The 21,344-nt window shown below is 40.2% G+C and overlaps 2 protein-coding genes across 10 annotated transcripts in view; one reads left to right on the top strand and one right to left on the bottom strand.

Annotated features, from left to right (window-relative positions):
- Positions 1-21,344, top strand: part of peak1 (pseudopodium-enriched atypical kinase 1) — a 227,468-nt gene that overhangs the window by 376 nt on the left and 205,748 nt on the right. The window lies entirely within an intron of this gene.
- hmg20a (high mobility group 20A) overlaps positions 1-21,344 on the bottom strand; it is a 54,638-nt gene that overhangs the window by 18,229 nt on the left and 15,065 nt on the right. For 6 of the 8 annotated variants that reach the window (XM_072552938.1, XM_072552945.1, XM_072552944.1 and 3 more), the window contains exons 2-4: positions 7,470-7,565; positions 4,523-4,670; positions 1,691-1,906 (exon numbers count right to left, since the gene is read on the bottom strand). In XM_072552938.1, coding sequence (XP_072409039.1) covers positions 1,691-1,906; positions 4,523-4,670; positions 7,470-7,564 — 459 coding nt within the window. In that variant the 5' untranslated portion in view covers position 7,565. The remainder of the gene's footprint in view (positions 1-1,690; positions 1,907-4,522; positions 4,671-7,469; positions 7,566-21,344) is intronic. The other 2 variants (XM_072552942.1, XM_072552943.1) reach the window with 1 other exon arrangement.

Here is a 21,344-nt window from a genome sequence, read left to right as displayed (position 1 = left end):
CTTTACTAATTAATCTACCATACAGACCCTTATCAAAAGCTTTACTCAAGTCCAAGTAAACAACGTCTACTGCTCTGCGCTCATCAATCCTTTTGGTTACTTCCTCAAAAAGCTCAATCAAGTTTGTGAGACATGATTCCCTTTGCATAAAACCATGCTGACTATCCCTTATCATTCCTTGCCTCTCCAATTGCATGCAAATGCTATCATTTAGAATCCCTCCAACAACTTACACACCATCAATATCAGATTCACAGGTCTATAGTTCAGAGGCTTCTCCTTACAAGCCTTTCTTAAATAAAGGCACAACGTTAGCTGACTCCCAGTCCTCGGCACCTCACCCGCAGTTATTGATGATCCAAATATTTTTGCTTGGGTCCCTAATTTCCTCCCCAACTTCCCACAACATCCTGGGATACACTTTCATTGGAGATTTACCCACCTTTATGTTTTCTAAGACCTCCAGCACTTCCTCTTCTGTAATGTGAATTGTTTTCAAAACATCAATATTTATTTCCCTGAGTACTCTAGCCTCCATTTCTTTCTCCACTGTAAAAACAGATGTCAAGTATTCATCTAATATCTCTCCCATCACCTGAGATTCAACACAAAGATGATCTCACTGATCTTTAAGAGGCCCTACTCTTTCTTTAGTTGCTTTTTTGCTCTTAATGTACTTATAGAATCTCTTTGAATTATTCTTAACCTCATCTGCCAAGGCTATTGCATATCTCCTCTTTGTCTTCCTGAATTCTCTCTTTAAAATGCCTCTAAACTCTTCATATTTTTCAAGAGATTAATTTGATCCCAGTTATCTATGTCTATCTTCTTTTTTATTCTTGACTAGAATCTCAATATCTTTATTCATCCATTGATCCCCACACTTACCAGCCTTACTCTAACAGGAACACAATGCCTCTGAACTTTTGTTATCACACTTTTGAAAGCCTCCCACTTGTCAGTTGTCCCTTTACCTGTAAACAGTCTACTCTAATCAACCTTTAAAAGTTCATGTTTCATACCGTTAAAATTTGCTTTACTCCAGTTGAGAACTTTAACTTTAATGGAAGGCTTATCTTTTTCCAAAACTATTTTAAAACTAAAAGAGTTATGATCATTGGTTCCAAGTGTTCCGCTACTAACACTTAAGTGAATCATCCTGCCTTATTTCCAAAGAGGTGGTTAAGTTTGCTCCTTCTCTAGTAGGCACATTTACATATTGATAAAGAAATTTTCTTGAACACATTTAACAAATTCACGCAAGATCTGTGGTTCGTGTCCCTTAAAGCTGTTACTACAAAGAAATGTTACAAAATTACACCCATATTAAAAGGAAGTCTATAATTTTGGGACTTTAGAAGCATCCTTTATGAATTACTAACTTAACAAATCTAACATCTCAGCAACAAAGATAGAAATTGCTGGAAAAAGTCAGCAGGTCTGGCAGCATCTGTGGAGAGAAATCAGAGTTAGCGTCCAGAGCTTTGCTTCAGAACTAGCAGTAGCTAGGAATCATGTCCTCACCATTACTAGTTCTGAAGAAGGATCACTAGACCTGAGACGTTAATTCTGATTTCTATCCACAGATGCTGCCAGACCTGCTATGCTTTTTCATCAATTTCTGTTTTTCTTTCCGACTTCCAGCACCCACAATTCTCTTTTTATTGCTTGGTATCCATCCTCCCAGTACCTGTTTATCGTCCGCAGGCAATTTGCTCCACTCATTTCCCAACATTCTGGTGATTTCGGAAAATGGAACATCCGGCCGTTGTGCTCGAAGCTGCTCCCGACGCTCATTAAGAAATCTCACATATCCAGTCAGTGGAGCTTTTGGTGCATTGCTGTCCTTGGTTGCTTTTTTCCTTTTTCTTCCTTTTGGCCAGCCCCCTTTCTTAGCAGTTTTCTGCTTAATTATACAAAAAAAAGCTGTTTACCATGTCAAAGAGACTCACCCCGTCAAAAATCAAATCAATCCATGTGTAGTTTGGTTGAGACTCATTCTTCACTAGGTAGACCACCTCCTTTTTTAAAATTCAATTACTCAGTTTGCTAGTTCATTCAAACCAACAGTTTAACTTATTTCACATCAAAGCTACTGTGGCCCCAGAAAGATTATGCAGGCTGCAAAGAACCAAACCAACCTGGTATTCATATTTTTCAATTATTTACAACAGGTTTTATTATGAATGAACATTTTCAATCTTTGCACTCACAAAGCTTTACTGCCCATTTCACTTTATGAGCAAATTATAGAGAAGATGAAATATTTCAACAGATACAGTCTCCTGCTAAAGATACTGCCTGGTCTAGTAACAAGTCATAGAATACAGAGAATGATAAATTCAATTCCCAGTCTGTGCTCAGTTTACTGACCTCAGTCTAGTTTCTAAAGAAAACACAGCATTCTCAGAAGGAAGGAGGGCAAGAGAACCAGAGTTCTCATTTCTAATTGTTATTGATCAACCATTCTGAAAATTTTAATGGAAAACAGAATTTAGCTTGGCTGTGGCATCGCCACTGTTCAGTTGCATATCACTTGTACCCCCATCAGGAGAATAACAATTAGACAAAGCATTACAATGCAGCTGCGGCATTGGAAATCTTTATCTTTAAAGATTGGAGTTTTTTGTCATATTTAATATCTTGCTAGATAGTGGGTACATTCCAAAAATATTTATAGGTTTGATATTTAAACCTCAACCTATGATTGGAATATAATTCATTTCACAGACATTTACAGTATGGTCCCCACAGGGAGGAGGTTCATTTCCTACTGAAAGTCTAAATTGTGTTTGATTCATGTTTGCACCCGTCTCTGAAATGGTTTTTGAAACTTTCCCAAACTCACTCTGACCACAGAGGTAACTATCACATTACACATAATAATGTTGGTAGGCAGAAAATATATTACCTTGTCTCGAGACATAAAAGAAAGATAACCAAAGTGAAAACCATGAGGTCACCAATGTGATTTCAATCACAAAGGCAGGTACTGTACTGAATAACAAAAGGCTTATTGTGTACAATACCTGTACTTGAAATGTTCATCATTGCTCTTTCTTGCTGAATTGAACGCACAATGAATCAATGTGACTCTTGGTACAAATTTTGAGATTGTCAACATCAATGACTGATGTTGACAATACTGGGGAATATAACAATATTGATTTCAGGCACAAACTCACAGTCACCGAAGGTACAATTAATTGCAGATGTACCTCAGTGTGAATCTCATTGGATTAGTGTGACATGTTTTTCTACCAAATCATCTTTGGCCACTCTGACAAAAAAAAAGTTAATTTTGTGCCACACTAGATAGACTTCTGTGCCATTAGAATTATTAGAGCTCCCTAACCCTCACAGCTGGGAGTCGTAGGCTTTAATTCCACCAGACTGTGTTGGATTTCATAAGAGGTCCCAGCTCATTTTTTAATCCAGTCCCCAAATAACTCACTTGAGTAACAGGCATATTAGTTCTACACACGTTTCAGCCAGTAGCAATTCCAAGGAGAGAAACTAGTTCCTCATATTAAAGTAGTGAGCCACATTTTTCAGAAGGCTGCTGAAATAAAAACAAAAATGATGGGAATACTCAGCAAGTCAGGCAACATCTTTGGAGAAAAAAAAAGTTAATATTTCAGGTACATGAAACTGTGGAGGTTTATTTCCTAGCTAGAGCTGAATTAGCTGCATACAGCTGGAATAATAATGCTCTCCACAAGCACAATCTACCCAGGTGACTAAAGGAAGACAGGCAAATCGCATGGTTTTCTGTACGCAAAATCTACCAATCACTAATGTTCACATGCCAAATCATGATTGACAGAGGGCAATTTGGGTTATGTACAAAAGGATAGATAGTATCGCTGCAGCCATAATGTGAACATGAGACAGAACTTACAATAAGTGGCACTTTGATTCTGTAATATGGAATGGTGGAGGAAAGCAAAAGAGATAGAGAGAGATCTGAGCCACAAGCTCTGGAATTTCATCCCCACACCTTTCTTCATCTCTACCTCATTTGTTCCTTGGAGATACTGCTTAAAATCTCTCTTTTTGGCTAAGCCTTTGGTCAGCCAACCCAATATTGCCTTATGTGGCTTGATGTTATGTAATAATGCTTACATGAAGTTACTTGGGATTCTTGATTATATTAAAAATGCAATATAACTACAGTCATTATTGTTTAATAAAAACATAATCCAATTATATCCAACTGTTAATGTCTGGTTCTCCTGGAATACAGAGTTAATCTATTAAGACTCTTCCAATGCGTTATCCTGTCTCCCTCCTTAATCTTCCTCAATAGTTTTATTTCCATTTCATGTCCACCTTTTTTCAAATTTTTCATTAAATTCTCTTAAAAGGAAAAAAAGACAGCTTGAATTTATCCAAATTAATTTCCAAAGAAATGTGAATTTTCTCCTCTGAATAAAAAGAGTACTGCTTGTGCCTGAAGAACAATGCTTCTACTGTGTTCTTTAGCAATCCAGGGATGAACACAGATGGCTTTGAAACTCACCTCCTCCTCACTTCTTTGCTCATTGCTGTCTGCTGCCTGAGGGGACTCATTCTGCAGTAACTGCACCTGGGACAAATCTTCCACAAACTCTGGATTATTCAGAGACTGCGAGACCCCAGAACTGTATGAGCTTTCTGGTCCTGAAAAGCTGCATAAAATGAAAAAAGGGTTTAAAGTTTGCTCTGCAAAGAAGTTCAGAGTATAGTGCACTGATGTTACAAGGCCCATTTAACATATTAACACAAATATGCTCCAGCATAAAAAAAACTGCACATCCGTTTATGTGCTTCTCATACAATATTCCTAGTTTCCCACTTCAAAATGTTCCCACTAGCATTACCAGTGAGAGGGCTGCAACCACAATAACTAGGATGATGTCATGGCATACCTCAAATGCTCTCTCCAAGTATAACCACCAACTCCGGAAAGGCAACATCTGTAATTGCACTGCTGGAGTGCTTTTTACAATTCACAGTGACATAGTACAAACAATTCACACACCCACCTGCACTCTTTAGTGGAAAGAAAAACACTAAAAAACTCACATGAAAACTTCAGATATTCAGTTACCCTTCACTAGCATCCAATGACAACACCGTTGACTTTTATTGGGGCCAGTACAGGTCAATGACCACAGTGGACTTCCTGCAGCAAATATCCAAGCTGTGTTACTTTGCTGTGCTTTTTCAAAATTTGGTAGGTCAACTGCTTCTGCATAAACTAGAAACTAATAGATTTCTGGGACGCATTTCAGGCAGACAACTTCCCTGGTAGCACAGAGCATTTGTCAATCAACACGTAGCATTACCAGTTCTGTAGACCGTCTTAACTATGAACAATCTTGATAGAAAATGTGTCTGCCAATGTCTACTTAATATATCATTTTGTTCCCCATTAAGACCATTGTGACTTGAATTTGAATACCGTGCTTACTTAAACTGGCAATCCAACAACAGATTTTGCCCATTCGAGTTTATGGCATAAGAAAGTGAAGCATCATTGGTAGTTGTAATGATCAGAGCAATTTAAACTGCTTATGTCACACATTAGAGAATATATATTTAATACCAAATCTTTCACAGCATATTCATATCACCACATTTGAATCCAGTGACTGTACTGATACCACACAAGTAACAATTTGTCTTGTTTGGTTGTGCTATGTTTAATTAGGAATTAGACTCAAATGAGGTGAAGAGTCCCCGTCTATCCACCACTTGCAATAAGGCTGTTCACATTATGCCTTCAAATTCTGGTTAGTGCATGTGAACACTGCTGTTCTCAGGAGAGGCAATGGCCTTGTGGTATTACCGCTGGACTGTTAATCCAGATAATGTTTTGGGGACCTAAGTCAAAATCCTGCCATAGCAGCTCACGGAATTAAGAATCTAATGACCATGAATCCATTGTCGATTGTCAGGAAAAACCCATCTGGTTCACTAATGTACTTTAGGGAAGGAAACTGCCATCCTTACCTGGTCTGGCCTACATGCGACTCCAGACACACAGCGTTATGGTTGACTCTTAACTGCCCTCTGGGCAATAAATGCTGCCTAGCCTGTGATGTCCTCATTCCATGAATGAATAAAGGTTTTTAAAAATCGCTTCAAGAAACAACAGCCTTGATTTAGATTGAGTTAATCAGAAGCTAAGGCCTCTACAACATGTTTAGTGATCAAGAGGCATTGCTGAACAAAATTGTTACAATCACAAATATAAATTGAAAAGAGTACGGCATCAAGCTTCTAGCAGAAATATCAACATATGGAAAATGTCACTGAACAAGATCACTTCTGTAGAAGTGGATGAATGAGAAAAGTAAGAACATTTGGCAACCTTCCAAGACAGCAGCTTGCACAGCAATTACTGCTTAGTTACATAACAGTATCAACAATATGATGCACAATCCAGGGATATGGAAGTTTTGTTTACATCTCTTACTTCTGTTTACTTATGCTGCTCTGAATGCTAGCTGCTGTGTATATGTTGAACAGAGATACTTTTGAATATTCCAGTAATAATGTCTGTCAAGGCCATCTCAAAACAAATGATCATTTGAGGGAGAATGAGGCTGATCTGTGCCTGTAGAATTATACCTGGTAGAAGTCAGGGCTTTAAAAGGGGGGAGGAGAGAGAATATGCAAAACACAGTTTGCGCATGTGCTGGAACAGAAATAGGTTTTCTGTACAATCCTATATAGTCATACAATTCTTGCTCTGTCCTCAATTCTCTTCCTCACATTGTAAATGGTTGTCAATTTTCTTTCTTACCGTTCCAAAGAGCTTTCAACTCTTGACTGAGGTAGCTTAATTGACGAAACCACCTAATTAACTGTTATTGCTTGGTAAGCATGTTAGTGGCCTTCCAAAGATTGTGGGATGCAACTTAGCTGAACCGAATTTTAGCCTTTGTCAATACAATTTTGGTCATGGACGGATCCTTTGATCTCCATATCTCAGGAATGCTGATCTGTTGCAGCCAACGACTAACTCAGACTTGGAGTTAAATTGTGAGGACTTCCACAGCTTGCTTGCCTCCCAATGCATATACTGTACATGTTCACAGAGATCATGGGCAGGTTACTGGGGGTTGCCAACATCAATTAAAGTATAAAACACAAAGAACTGCAGATTCTGGAAATCTAGAACAAAAACAGAGTGCTTGACAAACACAGGAGCTCTGGCAACATCCGTAGAGAGAAGAGATTTAACCTTTTGAGACCAATGACCCTTGTTCTGACGAAGAGTCACCAGGCTCGGAATATTAACTCTTGTTTTGCTTTCCATTAAAGTATATTGGAGAAACAGTCAGCATGTACAGGGGAACAAATAAAAATAAACACTTCTTACCCAATTTGTTTCCAGCCTCTGGTATCTTCTCACAAACAAATTAATCAAATACAGTACAAAAGATCAGTGCCTTTGGTAAGACTACAGTTTAACATACCCTGCATCGACTGTCAGATCTGCACTCTCTTTGGACACATCATCATCAGCAAAAATGGGTGGCAATGCTGTATTGGACATGAGTTCATCCATCATTCTAAGAAGAAAATATTACATTTTAGCAAATTCCCATTCTCAACTGCACAGGTTCAATTTGTTTTTTTGAGTATCATTTTATTCATTCTTTCAACCTTATTTGCATTCAATAGAATATTGTTTCAAATGCCAAAATTTTGGTTGGAATTTGTGTCATTCATAGGGTAACTGCATCCAGCATCTGCAGTCCTCACTTTCTCCGAACTGTTTTAAGGATCAATGAAAGGTTTTAATCTATGTTTCAACATTTCTGTCATCACAACAGTGCTTATTTGCCAGCAATATTCAATAAAAAAATCAAAAGACAGATTCCTGTATGCATAAAATGCTGCAACTGTGCCAATATCATCTGACCCCAAAACACCTGCAAAATACTAACCGGCCATCCTAGATCAGATGTTTTGACAGGTTGAGTATTTACAATATATATAGATATATCAAGATAGCAAAAATTACTATTCATTAGAATTACAAATGACAAATACAATTTATAAATGGTGCGCCTCAAAGTATCCTTCATCTGCTGTTTACTCATTCTTTATTTATTTTGGAACTCATTATAATATTCACATTTAATTCTTAAATATAGTACTTCAATGAAAATCTCTATTTTGAGTAGTCTTATGAATGACATAAAACACAGGACAATGATCAAGGGAGTCTCAGGTGCAAAACATTTACAATAACATGGCACAGAATTTAGGTCAGTATGATATTCCACAACAAAGCCCATAAAAGTCTGTACTCACTGCATGCAATTTATTTGTTGTTTTGGTTTTTTCAACAAAATGTTACAGGTGTTGTAGAAATACGTGGTTTGCTGCAGACTTTGCCATACAATTGTGGCATTTGACACCCCAGTTAGTCTGGCTCTTCCAAACCTATTTTAAGATCTCATTGTGAGGCCTAATTAACTGATTATATATTGGTGATATCCTGAAGCTACAAGTGAGAAGGAAATAAAAGCTTGGCAAATGAACTGCCCACGACAACATTTACACCTCAATAAAGGGAACTATTGCAGACCATGGCCAAAGAGACAAATCACGGTGACCCTTATCTCGCCCATCCTTTTAATGTTCAATGGCTTCTGTTGAATGCCTTCACAATATGCTTGGGTCCTCTGGAATAGAATAGAGCAGCAGAAGTGCAGCTCATTGAATCTATCTCAATTTCCAACAGAAATCCAGTCAACCCTACCATCTTCCCACATCACTTATTCATTTCATTTTTTTTCAACAAGCATTGTTTAATTTTCTTGCTAACACTAATGTGAATCCACATCCATCAAAATATCAGGAAGGACACATGCCAATTCCTAACCACTCAATGTAAACATTTCCTCACTTGTTGCCATTGGTTCTTTTGCCAGTTAACTTATGAAGTTTGGGTTATGGGATTATTGATTCTCCAGCCACTGAAATCAGTTTCTATTTCTTCTAGCTACCCCTCAGTAAATTTATACATTTTCATCAAATTCTTTCAGGCATCTTAGATCTAAGGAGAACAACCCCAGTTTCTCTGTAATCCCTCATCCCTTAGGTCTTAGTAAATTTGGTCTCAAGTCTCTACAAAGTCTTCACTTCCTTCTGGTGCCTAGAATTAGAAACCAACGTCACAGTGGAGTCAAATTATTTTATATTGGTTCAGTTAAAAAAAAAATTTGCTTTCATTCTCTTTCCCTCTATTTATAAAGCCTTTCAAAATGGCAGGTTTCAATACAATATATTGTACAACCATGGCTTCATCAGACAATTGCACACAGCTTGGTTATTCACATTATGTAAACAGCTCCACTTATTTGAACCTGACACTGCATCAAAATAATTTTCCTTTGTGTGCTCTTTGTTTTCCTCAAAGGCTACATTTTAAGAGGTCACTATTTCAGACACAAGAACACATTTATTGGATGATGCGTAATCTATTAATGCCTTTTCAATTTGTTTTCACATTTATGGTACTTGGGACAGATACACAAGCAGAAATAGAAGAATTTAACATAGCACCAAACAGCGGGAAAACAGATCCCTTGGTCTAACCAGTCCATGCCAGCCACAGTCCCAAACTAAACTAGCCCCACCTGAATGTGCTTGGCCCATATCCCTCCAAACAGTTCTTATTCATGTACTTATCCAAATGTCTTTTAAATGTTGGAACTGTTGCATCCACCACATGTTAACCATTCTCTGTGTAAAAAAAGTTGCCCCTCATGTCTTTTTAAAATCTTTCTCCTCTCACCTTGAAGATATGGCCCCTAGCCCTGAAATTCCCCACCCGAGGGAAAAGGGACCTGCCATTCACCTTAACTATACCCCTCATGATTTTATAAACCTCAATAAAGTCACCCTTCAACTTACCACCGCTCAGTGAAAAACATCTCAGCTTATCTAGCCTCTCCTCATAATTTAAACCCTCCACTCACAGAAACATCCTGGTTTCTGAATCCTCTTCAGCTTAATAATATCACTCCACAGACCAGTGAGGTCACAGCAAATGCATTTTCATTACATGTACACAAACCTAGACAATTTTAACCAGACCTTTGAGTTATCGTATTTCAGATCTCAAATCTCAGACTAAAGGGGTTATGAATTTCACACCATTTATTTAAAAAGGATCTACAACATTTTCTCTATGGAGAAGCTGATGAACACATGCAGCCTTATGCTAGAGTACACATTCATTTGCAAGGAATTAATTATTAGTGTTTTTAGCTTTTCCTAATATCTTTCCTTGAAACCTGCTCTTTCTCTGTTGCAGCCTTCTCTCCCAACTTGTAGAACATAGAACATAGAACATAGAACAATACAGCACAGAACAGGCCCTTCGGCCCACGATGTTGTGCCGAACTTCTATCCTAGATTAAGCACCCATCCATGTACCTATCCAAATGCCGCTTAAAGGTCGCCAATGAATCTGACTCTACCACTCCCTCGGGCAGCGCATTCCATGCCCCCACCACTCTCTGGGTAAAGAACCCACCCCTGACATCTCCCCTATACCTTCCACCCTTCACCTTAAATTTATGTCCCCTTGTAACACTCTGTTGTACCCGGGGAAAAAGTTTCTGACTGTCTACTCTATCTATTCCTCTGATCATCTTATAAACCTCTATCAAGTCACCCCTCATCCTTCGCCGTTCCAACGAGAAAAGGCCGAGAACTCTCAACCTATCCTCGTACGACCTACTCTCCATTCCAGGCAACATCCTGGTAAATCTTCTCTGCACCCTCTCCAAAGCTTCCACATCTTTCCTAAAGTGAGGCGACCAGAACTGCACACAGTACTCCAAATGTGGCCTAACCAAAGTCCTGTACAGCTGCAACATCACCTCACGACTCTTGAATTCAATCCCTCTGCTAATGAACGATAATACTCCATAGGCCTTCTTACAAACTCTATCCACCTGAGTGGCAACCTTCAAAGATCTATGTACATAGACCCCAAGATCCCTCTGTTCCTCCACCTGACCAAGAACCCTACCATTAACCCTGTATTCCGCATTCTTATTTGTTCTTCCAAAATGGACAACCTCACACTTGGCAGGGTTGAACTCCATCTGCCACTCCTCAGCCCAGCTCTGCATCATATCTAAGTCCCTCTGCAGCCGACAACAGCCCTCCTCACTGTCCACAACTCCACCTATCTTTGTATCATCTGCAAATTTACTGACCCACCCTTCGACTCCCTCCTCTAAGTCATTAATAAAAATTACAAACAGCAGAGGACCCAGAACTGATCCCTGCGGAACTCCACTTGTAACTGGACTCCATGCTGAATATTTACCATCTACCACCACTCTCTGACTTCGACCGGTTAGCCAGTTTTCTATCCAATTGGCCAAATTTCCCTCTATCCCATGCCTCCTGACTTTCCGCATAAGCCTACCATGGGGAACCTTATCAAATGCCTTACTAAAATCCATGTACACTACATCCACTGCTCTACCCTCATCCACATGCTTGGTCACCTCCTCGAAGAATTCAATAAGACTTGTAAGGCAAGACCTACCCTTCACAAATCCGTGCTGGCTGTCCCTAATCAAGCAGTGTCTTTCCAGATACTCGTAAATCCTATCCCTCAGTACCCTTTCCATTACTTTGCCTACCACAGAAGTAAGACTAACTGTAGTCCTCTTCTGCTTCCCTTCCTCTTTTATCCTGTTTACCTCCTTCTTTCAGACTCTCTCCTTCTCTCCCACTTGCAGCCATGTCCTTTCCAGTGCCTTCTGCCTGCAGCTTCTTCCTTTCTATACCCCATGCTTGCAGAGCCTCCTCTTTTTTACCTTTCTCCTGCAGCCTCCTGCGATATCCAAAACTCTTTCCAGTGTCCTTCTCCCATCCAATTCCAATCCAAATTCTGGAATCAGGCCTCAATTCTCAGACCCTGGAACATCAACAATTCCTGGACCTATCTCCCAGCAACCCCTAAAGCCTGATACTAGCAATCCTCCCTAATGCACAGCTCCCAGCAGCTTCAATCCCCATAAGACCCAGCAATTGCTGGACAATTCCATCAGACAAGGCTTCCTTCGGACACCTCCACTGGATGGCAAATACCAGAGGTTAAATGCTGGCTAGACTGCATCCTAGCATGTACTTTTCTATCAGTGTTTTGAATTAGAATCCCTACAGCCCAACAAGTCCACGCCGACACTCCGAAGAGTAACCCGCCCAGACCCATCCCCCACCTTACATTTACGCAGACTAATGCACCTAACCTACACATTCCTGAGCACTATGGACAATTTAGCATGGCCAATTCATCTAACCTGTACATCTTTGGATTGTGGGAGGAAACCAGAGCACCCGGAGGAAACCCACGCAGACACGGGGAGAATGTGCAAACTCCACACAGACAGTCACCCAAAGCTGCAACTGAACCCAGGTCCCTGGCACTGTGAGGCAGCAGTGCTAACCACTGAGCCACTGTACTGTCCTCCAAATGTTTTATATCCACAAACATCGACAGAGTTGATTACTTGTTCCCCTACAAGTACACCCAGTTAAGGTCGGCACGGTGGCTCTGTGGTTAGCACTTCTGCCTCACAGCACCAGGGTTCCAAGTTCAATTCCAGCCTCGGGCAACTGTCTGTGTGGAGTTTGCACATTCTCCCCGTATCTGCGTGGGTTTCCTCCAGGTGCTCCGGTTTCCTCCCATAGTCCAAAGATGTGCAGGTCAGGTGAATCGGCCATGCTAAGTTCACAGCATTGCAAACCAATTTCCATAGTATTAGGAGAATTAGTCAGAGGAAAATGTGTCTGGGTGGGTTACTCTTCGGAGGGTCGGTATAGACTGGTTGGCTGAAGGGAGTGTTTCCACACTGTCGGGAATCTAGGGAAGTGCTCACCCAATTATCCCTTAATTAACAGATAACCATCATTTGTAACTAGTTCCATTTGGCCTTGAGCATACATGCCAGATCCTAGGGCACAATAATCCCGGATGGACAGGTTGCCACAGGACAGTAGCCCAGTGACTTGCTCACTGGTATTGCGCCAATCCGTAGCATATGCAGAAGAGGAGAGCTGTGATTGCAGGAGCATGAGAACGATAGAATTTTGATTAGAACAATAGCTTATCTCAGATTCTGCCTTTCTTGGCTATAGGGACTTAATTGTTCTGACTGATTATAGAGGGGCGGTGCTGCCTAGACAATCGCCTTCACCCTAGATTATTACTGTGTGCTCTCCTCTCCTGGGCCCTGATGCTGATGGTTTCACTTTTAAATCCCCAGTGTAATATCAGTCCACACTCTTAGAATCACAACAAAACTTTGTTTCATACAGTGTAAAGAAAAATATTTCAAATGTAATTATGAAAAAAACATTGAAAACTCATCTTAATGTCTCTAAGTTAGATGTTTGCAATTATCAAAGCACTAAAGCACTGATACTTCCCATACTATATCAGCAGGGTGCTATATGATTCAATATGCCAATGGTTGGACCAAACTGAAAAGTTGGTCCTGTTGCTCAATACTAAATTTCCATGACTTTTCGAATAATCGATGCCCTGTTAAAGTAATTTGAAGCTAATGGGCACTGTGCTGCTTTGACAGTGTGACCAGACTGTAGGAATGAGTTCACAATGTACAACGCATCACGAAATTAGAAGAAAATCTATATCGGAACATAGTTTAAATTAACACTCATTGCATTGCACAAAACATGCAGAAAAGAGCTAAAGAGGAATGTGAAGAATTAAGCCATGGACTGGAAATGCTTTTTGAAATGTACTGCTATTCATGATAAGAAAGGGTTTAGCACAAGAATGTCAGCATGGATGGTAGCCATACTACATCTGCCAACATCACAATCGATGTGTTCAGCCAGTCTTTGCCAACAGAGAAGTTTTTATCATTCAGTGAATGGTCCAACTACAATAGCTGCTCGACATTGTCAGTGAAAGGACTGAGCTATTTTACTACTGTGGCCTGGAATTAATGAATTGTGGACATTGAATGAGTGCTTACAAGCAGCAAGATGGGCAATGGATACTCTGGCTGTCCAGTTGTAGCAATAGCTTGAAGTGATGTCAGCAGCATCCGCAGGAATGGGCTATAAGTTTTCTGAGAGCTCCTACCCCATTTTTGCCCAGTGCAGGCCATGGAAATCAGTTTGATTTCAGACCTTGTGCAGGCCAGGGATGCCTTGCCGTAAATCCAAACATCATGCCAACTTTGGCTGTGGTGCCAGTTGGTGGGTTATTGTTATTCTCAAGCTGCTGTGTTAGAAACAGCAAAACAAGCCAAGGAGGAAATCTCACTTCTGGGCACCATCCACTGACTAATGTGACAAGTCCACAAAAACAGACCTCAATAATTGACAGCCTCAGGTAAGTTTTTTTAAAAATTCATTTATGGGACGTAGGCAACACTGGCTTGGCAAACATTTATTATCCATCTCTAGTTCCTCTTGACAAGGTGGTGGTGAACATTAAAAGATTAAATTGGAATATCTCTCTGGACATTAATGTAATATTAAAGAGTTGAACTGCACTGACTGAACATTCTGGATGTGGATGGGGACAACATCCTTGCAGGAATGCAGATGTCTCCCACTCCATTTAAAGTGTCATTTGCTACTACTATTCCCTTTACTCTTATCAAATTAAACTATCGTTCAATCTCTTCCATTTAGAAATACTTTCCAGCCAACCTCTGTAGCTAGGTATATTACACCTATATTGTCTTGGGAGAATCAGGAAGGAGTGTTTCTGATTCTTGATGAAGGACTTATGCCCAAAATATTGATTCTCCTGCTCCTCGGATGCTGCCTGACCTGCTGTGCTTTTCCAGCACTATATTGTCGACACAAATTGCTGAGTCAGGAAATTGTCTGCATAACGACTCCCCAGGATTAGGGCATTTGCAATTGCATTATCTCCAAGGATGATCTTATCCTGGGGTAACACGTGACTGCGAGGGAATGGCTGGTGGGGGGGGGGGGGGGGGGGGGGGGTGGGGATTGTCTTGAATGTCATGTTACTATGGTAGATTGGCCATAATATTTGTGAGCATGACCATCTGACTCGTTTAAGGGGATGTGTTTCCTTTGTTCAGGGCCTCGTTGACCCGACTTCGCATGCTTGTGAAGAGGGTCAAAAGGGTCTACCTAGCTGGTACAGGCTTTAATAAACTTTAACTGTTTGTAGAAGTTGGTGTCTGCGAATTGCATCTCATATGTGAAACCTTGGGAAAGAACCTAAAACTGCCTTCTTGAACTACTGCAGTCCATATGCTACATAGACAGTCCTACAAAGCCTTTGAGAGAGAGTTCCAGGATTTTGATCCAACAATGCTGACAATGGTGATATATTTCTAAGTTTGGCTGGTAAGTGGCCGAGATGGGAACTTGCAGATGGTGGTTGTTCTCTGCTGCCTTTGTTATTCTGATAAAAGTAGTTGCAGGTTTGGAAGGTTAAGAGTAGGGTTAGGGTTATGTTTTCTGTGGGGCTTATAACATTCATCATCAGAAGGAAAAAATAGAATGAAAAAATTTAGATTACTCATATTCCTTCACTGGTGAATGCATTATGTGAGCACTACAGATTAGTAGCATTCAATCTTGTGGCAGTTAATTGATCTTTATTAGTACTGCAGGAAAAAGGGGTGTAACAACAAACAGTCTCACTGTCTTGGAATTTGAAGGGTGAGTAAAATAGAAAAGCAACCAAAAGATTTTAGCTAGGTTCCTACTTCAGATCACCAGCCTGTGAACCTTGTTTGATCATGCACATCTTTGGATGTCTTCTGAAAGCAGAGTTAAAAATCACACAACACCAGGTTATAGTCCAACAGGTTTAATTGGAAGCACACTAGCTTTCGAAGCGACGCTCCTTCATCAGGTGATTCAGGAGCGTCGCTCCGAAAGCTAGTGTGCTTCCAATTAAACCTGTTGGACTATAACCTGGTGTTGTGTGATTTTTAACTGTGTACACCCCAGTCCAACACCGGCATCTCCAAATGCTGAAAGCAGGATTGCAATCAACTCTGATTTCCATCAATGCTTAATGGCCTGCCAATACTCACTGTCTAGGCTAATGAAAGACAAATGGCCATTTGAGGAAAATAGCAGATTTATTGGAACCTATGGAATTCACCTATGTATGAGTCATGGCCATCAGGGGATTTCAGGGCAGAAACAAAGACTGCTGCATTCATTACAGGTCATAATGTCCTTATGAACCACTCATACTTCATTCTTCCTTAGTTTGTCATCAGAAACTTCAACTTGGAGCCTACACACTTCATTCTCTTGTAATTATTGCTTTTCTTTATTTTAGCCATCAATTAACAAAAGACCACAACTTTTGTCACCAATTTCAACTTCTCAGTGCCGTCAGCAAAATGAGAAGTGCAAATGCAAATTGAGTGCTATCAGACTCACTCTGGTATTTTCATGTGCCTGTCCATACACTGGTATAAGAGCAAGACAGCTTGGGGTCTGTTGGATGTGGAAGAAATTACTGAAAGCAATTGATACCAGATAGATAATTGGACAGGATTACTATCACATGTAATATTCCAGAAACATACTGGAAAAGAACACTGTTGAACCACCATTACATTACAGATAATTTGAGATTTATCTTTATCAACTGTCTTTATTAATAAACCAAGGCCAGTATAAAAGTCAAGAGATGGTCAGTAAAATTAAAGCATACAGGATGGGATGTAATATTGGCTATATAATATTAATGATTGGCTTGCAGGTAGAAGACAGACAGCAGGATCATTCTCAGGTTGGCGGGCTGTGACTACTGGGGTACCACAAGGGCCAGTACTTAAACCCCAGCTGTTCATGATACATATCAATGACTTGGGATTTGGGGTCCAAATGTAATATTTCCAAGTTTGTGGATGGCACAAAGTTGGGTGGGAATGTGTGCTGTGAAAGAGTGTTTGGATTGACTTAGTGATTGTCCGAGAACATGGCAGATGGAAGATAATGTGGAAAAATGTGAGATTATCCACTTTGGTAGGAAGAACAGATGTGCAGATTATTTCTTAAATGGTAAGAGATTAGAAAGTGCAGACACACAAAAGGACCTGTATGTTCTCATCGATAAGTGAAACTTGAAAGGGTTCAGAAAAGATTTACAAGAATGTTGCCAGGGTTGTAGGATCTGAGCTACAGGGAGAGGCTGAACAGGCTGGGGCTGTTTTCCCTGGAGCGTTGGAGGCTGAGGGGTAACCTTATAGAGGTTTACAAAATTATGAGGGGCATGGATAGGATAAATAGTCAAAGTCTTTTCCCTGGGATTGGGGAGTCCAGAACTAGACGGCATAGGTTTAGGGTGAGAGGGGAAAGATATAAAAGAGACCTAAGGGGCAACTTTTTCACGCAGAGGGTGGTACGTATATGGAATGAGCCCAGAGGATGTGGTGAAAGCTGGTACAATTGCAACATTTAAGAGGCATTTGGATGGGTATATGAATAGGAAGGGTTTGGAGGGATATGGGCTGGGTGCTGGCAGGTGGGACTAGATTGGGTTGGGATATCTGGTCGGCATGGACAGGTTGGACCGAAGGGTCTGTTTCCATGCTGTACATCTTTATGACTCTAAGTCACTTAAGTCTAACATGCAAGTGCAGCAAGAAATTAGAAAAGCTATTGGTATTTTAGTCTTGGTCATGAGGATAGGCCCGGAATCTTACTTCAATTATATAGCACCTTGATTAGAATGCACCTGGAGTCATGTGTGCAGATTTGGTCCTTTAATGTCAGGCAGAATATTGCTGCATTGAGTGAGCCTTGTGGGAAAGTCAAGGACCAGTGGGTTTTTCTTAGAGAAGGGGGTTACCCATTTAAGAAAGATAAGGAGGAAATTCTTCTCTGATGTATTGAATCCGTGGAATTGTTTACTGCAGGGGATGTAGAGATTGGGACATATTCAAGGCTGAGATAGACAGATGTTTAGTCAGTAAGGCATTCAAAGGTTATGATGCTAAGTCAGGGAAGTGGGTTATCAGATCAACCATGATCTCATTGAATGGCAGAGTGGGCCAAATTGTCTATTTCTGCTCCTACATCTTGTGGTTTTATGGAGTGCAACAGAGGACCGCCAGACATGTTCTGGGTGTGGTGGAACTGTCCTACCAAGAAAGATTGTAAAAACTGGGCCTGTATTCTCTAAAGCTTTGCAAAATGAGAGGTGATCTGATGGAAACTTACAAAATACATAAAAGGGGTAGACAATTAGGATGTTTCTGCTGCTTAGGGAGTCTACAACCAGGGTACATCATTCCAAAATAACAGGGAAATCATTAGGACTGAGATGAGGGTAAATTATTTTACTCAGAGGACTATAAAGCTGTAGAATTCTGAACCAGAGAAGGCTGTGGGATCTCAATGACTGAGTATGTTTAAAATAGAAATTGACAGTTGCCAAGGTTGGAAAGTTTGAGCTGTAGGGAGAGGCTAAATAGGCCGGGGCTGTTTTCCCTGGAGCATTGGAGGCTGAGGGGTGATCTTCTAGAGGTCTATAAAATCATGAGGGGCATGGATAGAGTAAATAGACAAGGTGTTTTTCCTGGGTTGGGGGGCGGGGGTGGTGTCCAGAACTAGGGGGCATAGGTTTAGGGTGAGGGGGAAAGATTTAAAAAGGTCCTAAGGGCCAACATTTTCACGCAGAGGATGATGGGTATATGGAATGAACTGCCAGAGGAAGTGGTGGAGGCTGGTATAATTACAACATTTAAGAGGCATCTAGATGGGTACATGATCAGGAAGTGTTAAGAGGGATATGGGCCAAGTGCTGGCAAACAGGACTGGATTATTTTAGGTTATCTGGCTGGCATGGACAGGTTGGACCGAAGGGTATGTTTCTGTGCTGTATATCTCTATGACAGACTCATTAAAAAAACACTGAAATTAAGGGATATGGGGATAATGTAAGGGAAAAAAATATATAAAATGGATAATGATCTATATGGTATTAAATGCTGAGCAGGCTTGACAGTCTGATTGGTCTATTCCTGCTCTTATGTTTCTAAATGGATGATATGATTTAAATTAGAATACAAGAAACATAATGATCTGCATTTCACTGATTATTAGGAATTTGAGATAGCATCAGGCAAAACGTATTGGAACTTGTAATCTATTTATTCGATTGCATTGGCAGATGGCATGTAACCATGGTAACACATTGAAGATGCAATCTAAACTACCAATTTTGTTGGATAAGCATGGGTGTGGGATGAAATTATTGTGCTGTCGTGATTTCATTCAATGCATTTGTTCTTTTCTGCTGGCTAAATGCATTGATAAGGTTGGAACACTGCATTTATATTTCTATGACGTGGATTGAAATCTATCCCAGACTGAAGATTTTCCTAGCAAACCCTTAAAAAAAAGTCACATACAGAGTCCTCTTGTGCAGGTTCCCACACTGCATTTTAACCTATAACCACTAATTTCCCATCAGAGGAGGTATAGGTATTTCTCGTCAACTTGTTCAGAGTTGTTTTTACATCCAACTGTAGTAGGAGGGTCTTGAATCCAGTCCTCCTAGCTCAGAGGTAGAGATACTACTAATGTATCACAAGAGCCCGTTTGAGAAGTCACATATTCACATTAGAGACAGTTCAGAGAAGGCTTAATTGGTTTACACCGAATAATGATTCGGATAATGACAATCACTTGATGAAGGAGCGTTGCTCCAAAAGCTAGTGTGCTTCCAATTAAACCTGTTGGACTATAACCTGGTGTTGTGTGATTTTTAACTTTGTACACCAGGTAAGGTTGAGAAAGGTGATTTTGTTGAAATATACTTTGACAGAGATTGACAGAATTATCCCCTTTGTAAGAATGATGAACTGGGGGAATAGTTTCAGATGGAGATGAGGAGGAATTTGTTTTCTCACGGACTGTGATTTTTCAAATTCTGTATCCCAGGCAGCAATAGAGGCTGAGTCATTGAATATATTTAAGGCTGAGATTAACAGATTATTTAACTACAGGGAATGCTAGGATTACAGAGAGGAGACATGAAAATAAGAGATTGAAGCAGGATCAGACCTTTTTGAATGACAACAGTAGGCTTGAGGGGACAATTGGTCTACTCCTATCTCTTATGCACTGTTCCATGACTTAGTACAAATGGGGTCACTGTCATTAAGAGCAATCTTGTAAATTACCTTCATTGTTGCATTTGGGTATAAGCTACATAACAGAATCAACGCAAAGAACTTTACATTGCATTTAATGTTCAGTGCATGACTGAATTATATTTATCAGAAGGATTAGAGAAGAGAAAAGAAGGAATGCCTCTTTCCCAGGCTTGATATTTGTAGAAAAGTTGTCCTCTTCTGGGCCTCCAGAAAAAATAAACTGAGATCCAAATGCAAAACCCTGGGGAACGATGCGCTGCTGAGGTTTGGAACAGTAAGAAGGTCAAAGTATTTAAACTCTGTAAACAAATGATTTGATTTCAGTGTCTGGGAAACAGTACATTAAACTATGCATTAAATGAGATATCTTTGTTATGGCTAATCACTGAATCCATTTACCCTTGGATGGGGCAGGTGAGAGGTTATTATCCGTGATGCTATTCCTTCTATGAAATAAATAGTTTGAAGAGCAGGGAGAATATTTTCCAAATTCCCATGCTAATTCCAAATTCAGTGCCCATACAGAATCAACATCTGGCTGACCAACTCCACCAAAGCAAACAGTCAACCCAAGACTAATGAGGGAATGCTTGATTAGGTTGACAAACAGAATGAAGCTAAATAATAAGTTGACCAAACTGCATTCTGTGCAGGAAAGTAATGTGTAAGGTGGTTTCTGTATTTAAAATTCTTCCCATGCTGAAGCAAGGGGAAGTTAACATTCTTTACAAAACAAGTTGTTCTCCTGCATTCATGAAAAAACCCACAAACATTTGGTTCATGGTTGTGCCTGGTGACAGCATAATTTTAGAGGTCTATTTGGTGATTCACCTTTGTGATATCATTAAGGTAGGAGAGTATGGCTTTAAATACATTGCACCTCATTTTTCAAAATGTTATTTCATTTTTGAAAAATCAACTTCAGCAATGTTCTCAGAATGGCTGGCAAACATCCAGTTTTCCCTTGGTCTTTCTGACTAAAAGGACTGAGTAAGATGGCATTTAATAACAAACCATGTTGATCTCAACCAGAAAGGGACAGCAGAAGCATCACAGCCACAGAGGGGAAGAGTTGCTGCGCGTGATTGCAGCTTCTCCTGTCTTCCATTTTGTATCAGGCCCCACAGAAACACACTATCTTAACTCTCAGCCTGTACTCTT

Source organism: Chiloscyllium punctatum, chromosome 33 (genome assembly GCF_047496795.1).
Source record: "Chiloscyllium punctatum isolate Juve2018m chromosome 33, sChiPun1.3, whole genome shotgun sequence".
Lineage (NCBI taxonomy): Eukaryota > Metazoa > Chordata > Chondrichthyes > Orectolobiformes > Hemiscylliidae > Chiloscyllium > Chiloscyllium punctatum.
This window is presented reverse-complemented; position numbering and strand designations above follow the sequence as displayed.